The sequence below is a fragment of the Callorhinus ursinus genome, unplaced genomic scaffold (genome assembly GCF_003265705.2).
Source record: "Callorhinus ursinus isolate GAN/ISIS: 27379988/994484 unplaced genomic scaffold, GSC_fseal_2.0 scaffold16, whole genome shotgun sequence".
In the NCBI taxonomy this organism is placed as follows: domain Eukaryota; kingdom Metazoa; phylum Chordata; class Mammalia; order Carnivora; family Otariidae; genus Callorhinus; species Callorhinus ursinus.
In genome coordinates, this window is record NW_027397078.1 from 10,199,856 (window position 1) to 10,209,813 (window position 9,958).

At 48.6% G+C, this 9,958-nt stretch overlaps 1 protein-coding gene and 1 long non-coding RNA gene across 2 annotated transcripts; both read right to left on the reverse strand.

Moving 5' to 3' along the window:
* Window positions 1-715: 715 nt before the first annotated feature.
* LOC141374314 (uncharacterized) lies at window positions 716-2,000 on the reverse strand. Its single transcript, XR_012381092.1, has 3 exons — window positions 1,947-2,000; window positions 1,353-1,432; window positions 716-866 (listed from the first exon to the last, which is right to left on the reverse strand). It is a non-coding gene; the product is annotated as an uncharacterized lncRNA (long non-coding RNA).
* Window positions 2,001-6,395: 4,395 nt separating this feature from the next.
* Window positions 6,396-8,848, reverse strand: MID1IP1 (MID1 interacting protein 1). Its single transcript, XM_025857717.2, has 2 exons — window positions 8,543-8,848; window positions 6,396-8,268 (listed from the first exon to the last, which is right to left on the reverse strand). The coding sequence occupies exon 2, from the start codon at window positions 7,997-7,999 to the stop codon at window positions 7,448-7,450; it is 552 nt and encodes a 183-aa protein (XP_025713502.1). The 5' UTR covers window positions 8,000-8,268; window positions 8,543-8,848; the 3' UTR covers window positions 6,396-7,447.
* Window positions 8,849-9,958: the final 1,110 nt, after the last annotated feature.

Consider the following 9,958-nt stretch of genomic DNA (forward strand, 5'->3'; position numbering starts at 1 on the left):
GGACGGGACTCAATGGGGACAGCTTGTCGCTGCTCCACTCAGCGTCGGCCAGAGTGGCTCAAAGGCTGGGAGCTAGACTCAGTAGAAGGCCCGGTCATAGGGTTGGCAGTGAGATGCTGGCTGTGGGCGGTGACCTCGCTGAGGCCATCAGCTGGGACACCTGCATGTGACCTCTTCACATGGCCCGGGCTTCATCGAAGCATTGCAACCGGGTTCCCAGGGCGAGCATCTCCAGAGACCATGTATCTCCCACAACAGGAGGATGTGCTGCCCTTTGTGGCCTGGCCTTGGAAGTGAAGGCCACGTATATTTTAACCAGGCAGCCACAAAGCCCCACCTAAATTCAAGGTGAGGAGAGGGAGAGTCTACCAATTGCTGGAAGGTGACAAGGCGGTGGAAGGGCATTTAGGGCCAGAAAGAACATGGCACCCTTTGTTAGAAAATGCAGTTTGCCACAGCTTCTCTGCCACGTTTCCATTTCTTCTCTTCATTTAAAGTCTCTTCTTCCTTTTATTCGATTTGTCCCCCTTACATAATGCCCCTTTTGGGGGCGCCTGGGTGGTACAGTCAGTTAAGCATCTGCCTTCGGCTCAGGTCATGGTCCCAGGGTCCTGGGATCGAGCCCCGCATCGGGCTCCCTGCTCCGCGGGAAGCCTGCTTCTCCCTCTCCCACTCCCCCTGCTTGTGTTCCCTCTCTCGCTGTGTCTCTCTCTGTCAAATAAATAAATAAAATATTAAAAAAAAAGAAGAAGAAGAAGAGAAGGATTACTTCCCTGCTCCTCAGGTTTCCAGTGGGTGGGAGTGTCCCGAAACACACTTTGTCTTTCTCCATCACCGCCCTTATCACGCCGACCCAGGGGTGACATCTGGTCAATTCGGAAAGACGAAATTCGGCAGCTTGTCTCAGCACCTCCCTTTTTCTCCTTGAGGCTAAACTGGCTCCAGGGAGTAGGCCTTTTCCTCTGCTCCCAAATGCGCTGGTTGGAAAGGGCTGTGGGTGTCGAGATTCCTCCCAGCCCCCAACACTTGGGTGAAACATCTAAATTTCTGGCACTTTCCCTCCAAACATTTAAGCTATGAAGGAACTGTCAGCAAGTACTTATCACAACAGAAGCTAAATTGTACCCTCAAAGCATCGATGAGTTACAAGGTGCAATGTCAATTAGATGTCACAAAATACTACACCTTGTTTTGAATGACCAAAACACACTAACTACACTCCTCGCATTCTGCACATACCTCGGCCGCTATGGTACACATACGTGTTCTTTCACAACGCACACGTTTCATTAACAAAATAGCAGGGCTTAAAATTAACATCACATTGTGAAAAACCGGAAAATTTTAAATACCTTGGTCAGAACCAACAATGCGGTACTTTCATTTTCATCTTTGCTTGACTACCAAACAGGAAATCTCCTCAATTAGATGTCTGCTCAGAAGAAGAAGAAGAAGAAAAAGGGAAAAAAAAAAGCCATTATCCAAGGACTCAGCAAGTTCTGTCAGGTATTTCAACATGGTGGAAGAGTAGTCAGGTTTTAATTGGCCCTATTGAGCTCACCCACAAGCTACAACATTCTTTACCTCAGCAGTGTGGTATTCAAAAGGAAAAAAAAAACTACAAAGTTAGTTCCTACCTTTGAAAACATCAAATGAATCATGTTCGGTTTCATCCTGTTAACTGAATGCTCGTTGATAAAAGTGCACATATCAACAGTAGTAAGACTGGTATTCAAAAGTAAAAGAAGAGTCTCGAAAACGCCCCACCCCCAACATTGTTTATTTAGCTAAAATAAAGAACTGGGCTCTGTGTTTTGCTAGTATTTTCTCGGTCTTATCTGCTGTTTTGGAAAGCACTTTCTCTAGACAGCTCAAGGTCAGAAAGTTACCTTCAATGACCCGGTCTCAACTAAATGATAAAAACTTTCTCCAATCAAAATTCTTACCAGTTCGGAGTTTTTGAAGGTAGATAGGTTTTAAAACTGCTAGGCAAAGCATTCTGAAACAATAGACAAAGAAGTAATAAAAATAGAAGAAAAATTATGGGAAGGTACAAAAAAAAGGCAAAACAAAAACGTTCCTCTTAATATAGAGAATGCCAAAACAGGAAGGACTGATGAGACAGTTGTGGTTTTAGCGGGCCTTGTTTAGACCGATGCACACAACTATTAGTTTTGTGCTTTAACTTGACCAAGACTTTTGACACTAACAAGAAAACAGCCAACTCAGTAATTAAAACAACAACAACAACAACAACAACAAATAGATGAAAGAAAATTCGAGGAGGCGAAATCTGCGTGGTTTTACGGAAGGCAGAAGGCATATCAGTTTGGGTATTTGCTATAATCACCTCCATTCAAGCCCTGAATAGCAAGCAGCTGGAAAAGCTCTGTGTACAGATGTGGTTTTCCTTCTCCTTAACCAACATTTCATTAATTAAATAACATTCTTTCAGTGGAGCAGGGAGGCTCCTGAGGAATGTGGGAAACACAAAGGAAAATGCTAGAATCCTCATTTGCCAATGCTGGAAGAGATCTTAAGGCTTGAGCTGCTTTCACCTCTTAATTTCCTTTCTGCAGACTTCCAAACCCTTTGTCCCTCCTGAAACCCAGAGGGGACCTCCCATCTCCACTCCATCCCCTTATCTTCTTCCCCAAGCTCCATCTCTGGACAACCCAGTTTGCATCCAAGCCCTGTCCACCATCCAAGCATGTCCACCACCGGGAGAATAAACTCAGGGCCAATGTCTAGGAAGTCCCCTGAAGGGGGTGAGAGACATTTGGACAAGGAACTCTGGGAATCCAGGTACCCAAGTGTGGTCTAGAAGTAGGGGCACAAGCTCTGGGCATTCCCTTGGCTCTGAGGACTCCTTGCCCCAGGGGGGTCACAAGGCCTTACAGGAATCATGGGGGGCCCTCGAAAGTGGGGGACCCAGGAAAGGAGCCCTCGTTGCATAAGGCAAAGAATGGTATTGGCTTCCAGATACAGAAATGGTTATTGGTAATAGACTATCATTATCTCCACCACTTACCAGAAAGTTCTACACAGTTCCAAATGAACTAACTGGAGATGTAATAAAATGTTTAGAGGAACTCAAGAACACCCGTCAAATTTCCCTGAATTAAAAAAAAAAAAAAAAAAAAAAAAAAAAAAAATTCGGACCTGACCTTAAAAGAAAAAATAAATAACTTTAAATTTAAATTATCTTGCTAATTAAAGCAATTTAGCCTCGATCAGAAACTACATAAAGCTTGAAATTTTATTTTATTTTTAAGCTTGAAATTTAAAAAAGACTAATAATGAATTTTAAGAGACCAATCCAATAGTCTACATGCTTAAAGTTTTTGTGAACCTCTGGTCCAGATTTTTTTTATCTGCTGAGGGTAAAAATCGCCTCTAAATTTTTAGAGAAAACATCCCCTCTGTCATTATTTCATTCAAAACTCTTCCAAATAAATCAAACAAGGATGTAATGATTGGTATCAATGTACTAGACGTCCCATAAAAAAGATAGTTTCCTTTAGAAAAAGGTAGACTCTAAGATTTGAGGCCTCAGTCCACCAGAACTGTGTCCAATTTGCAAGGAGAACCAGAGACTAAGGGGGAGAAGGCGGGGGGCCGGAGGCAGAGGGGAGACACGATGCCCCAGTGAATTTTGTTTGGCAACTACAAATAAGGGGAATCTATGGGGCATATGCAAACGACAATAACTTTCATTTTTTTAAAAAATTGTTAACAGTGGGCTAGTTTTCAAGTCGGTCCAAACAATAATAATCCCAGCTGCTTTCTAACAATTGAGTTCAGGTTCAGAGAAAGAGTAAATGAGGCCAGACCACTAAGGAACACTGTGTAAATGTACAACATGAAAAAACCCCATGTGAGCAAAGCAGAAAGCTGGTTTTTAGAGGCAAAAGCAGCCCTTCTCAAAGGCTTCGGTGTGCAGTTTTGATGTAGAAAATCGCATCAAATGTAAATATCTGGAGGGTAATCAATTCCATTCTAAGCTGTTCCGTTTTGCCTGGTTCATCTAGCCGTGCCTTCCCTTTGGTCACAAGCCTCCACGGAGATGGGCACCTTCAGGCACCCATGAGCTCTTTGACACAACCTTAAGAGCTCTTTGAGGGAGGTGCCACCCAGTCTTTGCAACTTTTAAAATCTGTCCAGTACTTTGAGCTTCCTCAGGAAAGACCTTCTGAAAATAGTCACTCATCCCTTTACCTCTGATTTTAAGCCAAATTTTAAATAACATGAGAAGTTTGACCAGGTCGGTCTGAAAGGTCTACACAGCTCCAAATGAACTAACTGGAGTTGTAATAAAGTGTTTAGAGGAACTCAAGAACAGCCTTCTGTAATTTCCCTGAGTTACTTAAAAAAAAAAGAAAAAGAAAAACAATCGGACCCGACCTTAAAAGAAAAAAATAAATAACTTTAAGTTTAAATTATCTCATTAATTAAAGCAATGTAGCCTCGAACAGAAATTACATAAAGCTTGAAATTTTATTTTATTTTTAAGCTTGAAATTTTGAAGACTAATAATTAATTTTAAGAGACCAATCCAAGAGTCCACATGTTTAAAGTTTTCATGATTTGCCCTTGTTTTGTCTCATAAACTGATCTTGAATAAAACAGTAGTTACTATCTGTGGGCTAGTACTTTGAGGGGCTGGGAAACCTCACAGGTTCATAAAAAAAAAAAAAAAAAAACCCAATCCTCTTTAACAGTGCTTGTTATTACTCCTAGGTCAGAATCATTATTTATGTATAAAAATAACCTTACATGAAGGAATGTTTCCCAAAATGCAGTTAAAATTGGTAACCATGTACAGTTTAGGTTTTGCTATCTGTATTCTGTATACCGCAAGAACATCCTGAAAACAGCTTGCAGTTAGCATCTCCTAAAACTCCTGCAAATTATCTGCTCAAACTATGACTTTTTGCTTTTGAGTTCAGGTTCTCCCTTGAGATTTTGAGGATGGAAATAGTTGAGCTGCTGTTTCAAGGATGGAACTGAAATTATGCATTCCATGCTTCATATGTTCCTGGAGAGAGGCAAGGGGGTCAACGGAGACATGAACCAACATTTAGAGCAAGAGAGAAACCTGTAAGGCCCCTTTTCAGTAGTGCCTGAAGAAACTCCCAAGCATCATTCTATATATGTCAGCTCATGTAACCCTCACTGCAGCTCCACGAAGAAAGCATTGTAGTTATTATGCCTACTTTCAAATGTGGCAACAAGCGTGGATGGTTGAATACTCCTAGTTAGTAAGTCGTAACAAGAGGATTTGAACACACCACTTTCTGGCTCCAAAGTCTTGGGTGTTTCTTTCCACCGCGTGGCCTCTGCAGTTTCCCTTCTTTGTTGTTTACACTTTGCTATTTTAAAGGGAATACAAAGCAAGAGGTTGTATACCTTACTTTTGGTGTTGTTCTCCTTATCTTTATATATCAATGATTAACTTTCTCTGGCAAAGGCAGGCACCCCAGTCTTGACACTTCCCCATTTTTTCACTGCTGCTAAAAGCTGATAATGGACTTGAGCTGCCCACACCACCAAAAAACGTTTTGCTTTTAATTTATTTATTTATTTTTGGGACTGCAAAATTATATGTATTTTAAATTCAAGCTCTAGGAGCTGAGAGATGTGTCATGACTTCAAGATTAAAAACTGAAGTTGATCCAACACTACTTCCCCCTGAACAAATAATGAAAGAAAGAAAATGCAGAGCACCCTCCCAGGAAAGCATCCTAATGGCATCTAAGGAGTGTTCCCAAGGGCCCTGCTACAGCTTGGCTCCAATCTGCCGTCCACAGGTGCTGCTGTCCACAGGTGCACGCTGGCTTACCGAAAAACCGGAAGCATTGCTGGGCACTGCCTAACAAAACTTAGCAGTTCCCTGGGAACTAAGGAAAGAGGCCCCGGCACACATTATAACACGTTTCAGTATCTCCTAAGATCCACCTGAGAGTCTTTTTAAGTAAAGACCTGCAAGGCGCATGCACTAGTATTAGCCGGAGTTTCTTTTCTGATTTTTCACTTCTCAGTAGCCAAGTGAAATTTCTGCCCCTAAAATGAGTTTTTCTGCCTCAAAAAACACTTCAGTGTGTGCTTGGGCTTCTTAAAAAGTTCAGAATGTTAATCAAGCACTGTGAAAACCTGGCCAAGGGGGTTGAAAAATATATGTACCTTCCCAGATGACTTTGGTGATCTACGAATTTTTGTTGAGGTGTGTGGGCCTACCGGGTACTGACTTACTAATAAAAAGCTTGGTAGTGAATCTCGTTGGTAGCTACATCCCAAACAAACCCGGATCCTTATGGAGATGATTATCCACCACTTTGAAATACCAGAGAGGAAATAACATTTTCTTTTGCTAAAAAAATAAATAAATAAATAAATAAAGAGCAATTGAATTTATTTTTATTTCACTTAGCTAGGCCATTCATGGACAGATTAAAAAGCAACAAACTTTTGCCGAGTCTCGTTAACACATTTGCTTTTTTTTAATTTTAGAATATAGTCTACATCTGGATTAAAAAAGTTTTAAATAAATTTAAGACATAGGACACACAGTGGAACCCTTCATCATTCCATCTACACCACGGATAGAATGTCAGTTGGTTCCATTTCGGATAAGTCCACTTTCTCATAATAACATTATTATTTTCACTGGCTGAGTGGCAAGCTTCGTACGAGCTGGCACGGCGCCAGCTTCCACACACTGGGGTGGGGGCAGGGAGGGCGTGAAAGGGCTGGGGTAGAGGTGCCACAGGACAACTACACAGTGTAACAGAAAATCATTAATCTCGTAGTACCGGTTACCGACAGACAGTGCTGTTTGTGCGCTTATCACAATGGAATCGACGAAGTTTCAGAGCAAGGAGGGGATTGGAAATACTTTAAGACAGGGCCACTGTTACAAAAAGAAATAGTGCAAACAGGAAAACTGATGCAATCCTAGCAACGCTGCGGCCTCCACCAGCCCAATGGCAGGACGGTAGGAGGCTGCGCGCCCCGCCTTCCCCAGCGCCCAACTCCGGGCGCCGCTCCCAAGTGTGGCAACCCAGCGCCGCGCCCCGGCATGGCCCCTTCTCGACTCATCTCCTCCAGAAAGAACAGAAAAGAAACTCCAGGAAAGGCACAGGCTGAATGCAGGGCGTCAGCCCAGTCCCATTCCCACCCTCGTAGAACACAGCCCCCCCCCTCCACTGCGGGAGAGGGGGAGGAGGCCCCAACCCTGACTCCCGCCACCACTTTCCTCTGTTCTTCGCAAAGAGGTCCCTTCCTCCAGGCAGCCCCGCCGCGCCCCCTGCACGTACGCAGCCCCCCCCCAACTTTGCAGTCCGCCCATCGCCCATCGCGCCCTACAGCCAGAAAGAAAATAGCTTTGAGAGAAAGAAGGTGAGAGATGGGGCCAGGAAGGGTGCTGGGCAGCCGCGGGCGTCCCGCCTCAGTGGCCCCAATTGCTGAAGCCGATCTCCTGCTTGTATCTGTTGGTGAGGATGTTGGCTTTACGCGTGAGTTTGGAGAGCACAGTGTGCAGCCCGCGTAGGTGGTAGTGGAACTGCTGTTCCAGGTCCTCCTCGCCGGCTTCCGCGCCCTCTAGGTGGCTCAGGTCCACCAGGATGTCCTTGGACTTCCAGGCGTTGCCCTCCTCGCTCCCCGCCGGCGGCGGCGGCTGGTGCAGGACCCCCCACTCGATGTCGTTGCGGATGGACTTGAGCAGCACGTAGTGGCTGTACATGTCCCGGGAAGGCGCGAAAAAGCTGCCGTTGGCGCTGCCCGGGCCGGGGGCCGGGGTCGTGCGCTCCTCCAGGCAGCCGCCACTGCCGCCCACCTCCACGCCGACGTCGTTGTCCAGCCCGGGCTCGGCCAGGGGCACGTCGCGCAGCAGGCTGGGCACCATCACCGTCTGGTCCATGTTGTTCACCGCGCCGATGAAGCGGTTCATGGCGTTAAAGAGCGAGTGCTTCTGGTTGTAGGTGTCGCAGATCTGCATCATGGTGGCCGCGCGGGCGCCGGGGCACCAGGACGCAGGGGCACGGGGTGGCCGGCTGGGGCGACGGGCTGCCCGCCCTCACGCGCTCTCCGAGGCCCGCGCTGGGGGCCTGGCTAGAGCCGGAGCGCCGGGATTCCCGGCTCCTGCTCCGCCCTCTCCAACTCTCGTCTCGCTCGCGGCCGGGCCCTGCGGGACCCGCGGCTGCTCAGAGCTTGGGCGCCCGGAAGCTCGCGATGGCGGCGCGTGGTCCGCGGGGTCGAGCCCGGGCCTGCCTGGGGGGACGGGAACGAAAGCGATTACTCACACGGCGGGGGTGTCCGGCGGCCCCGCCCGCGCACAGCGCCCTCGCCGGTGCCGACTCCCCCGGGACGGCGACCCGCGGGCTCCCGCAACCCTGCGCTTCCCCCCGCAGCCCCGCGGTCCCACCTCCTCGCCCGCCGAGGCCGCGGAGAGAAGGAAGGGGTGCTCCCCGCCCCCGTCTCCCTCGGAAAAGCCTGAGTCCCAGCACCCATGCTGACCGGGCAGAGATGGGGCGGGGGCACTCACCTCCTGCTGCGCCTCGAGGTCCCCTGCTGCTGGGTAGGTCAGCGTTCCCGCTGCTGGCGGCGGCTGCCTGCGGGCGCTGCTGCGGTCAGTGGCCGGACTGTGACTGCGGGCGGCTGGGGTGGCGTCGGCCCCCTACCCATCCCAGGTGCTCAATTTATAGAGCCCCGGAAAGGTGTCGCCGGCGCTCAAGGGCCACCCCCGGTGTCTCCTCCTCCCGCCTCCCCGGCAGCGCCAAGATAAAAGGCCCAGGCCGGGATGACCGCGAGTAACACTCTCCTGGCCCCTTCTACAGCGAGGGCGGGGCGCGCCGGGCCAGCTCCGCCTCTCGCCTGATACCCGGGCGGAGGGAGGGCGCCCTGGCCGGGCCGCCCCGGGCCCGGCAGGGCAGGGCAGGGCAGAGGAGGGAGGGAGCAGCCGCACCCCGCCAGCCCCGAGAGCAGAGCAGGCCAGTTGGGGGAGGGCCGGACACTGAGCGGGTAAAGATGCCGGCGTCCGGACCGGCCAGAGGGCGGGCTGGCCTGCTGGTTTGGGTGGGCCAGGCACACGCTCCCGGAGTGGGATGACCGAAATGCACCCTGGTTGCAAACGGAGCCCCCAACCCTGAATCGATAGTGCCGTGGCGCAGAAACTACGAACTCGTTTATTATTAGCCGTCGGGGAAAAGGGACCAGCAGCAGCCGCAACTCCGTATCAGGGCTCTTACGTAAGAAGGGTGGCTGGGCATGCCTGGTGCACGTGGACGCGTGGTGTTCCCGCCGTGGCCCTGAGCTTGGCCAGCTGCTGGGGGAGGGGAGCCTCGGAGCCTTTTGCCTCCATCCAGGCCGGGTCTTTCTCAATCTTTTCTGTAACAGCTGCTGCCAGGGATGAAGAGCAACCCACCGTCTGATCTGCGCGTTTTCCCAAGAGATCAGATGTGCCAATGGGGAGAAGTAGCCAAATTCCTGACTTTTGTCCAAGTCCCGCTACTCAGAGATGCTGGTGAGCCCTGGCCATGTGGCCTTTCGGCTTCCAAAGGGCCAGGAGAAGGTGACTGTAGTTAGGCCCGGTGTTGGGTGTCTTTCATCATTTAACAGAAAAGCTGGGAGGCATGCAGTAATTTTTTTTTTTTTTTTGGTGGTGGTGGGGGGTGGAGTTTGAAATGTTCCTTTCCAAAGATAGTTCTTAAAACACAGGGTCATTGAATAGGGCCAAAGTCATGTACTGAATCTTTGAATTTAATTTTTAAGAGCGTGGCACCTTAAATTTCACTTTGGGACTCCAGACCACAGCCTGCTTTCATTTATTTTTGTTTCACCATCTCACTTCCCTTGTCATGTCCCTTCACTGGCCCATCTTCTCCAACAGTACTACAGATAACTCAATAAGACTCAAGTTTCTAATTTTAAATTGCTTTTCCCTAAAACCTTTCAGGGGTGC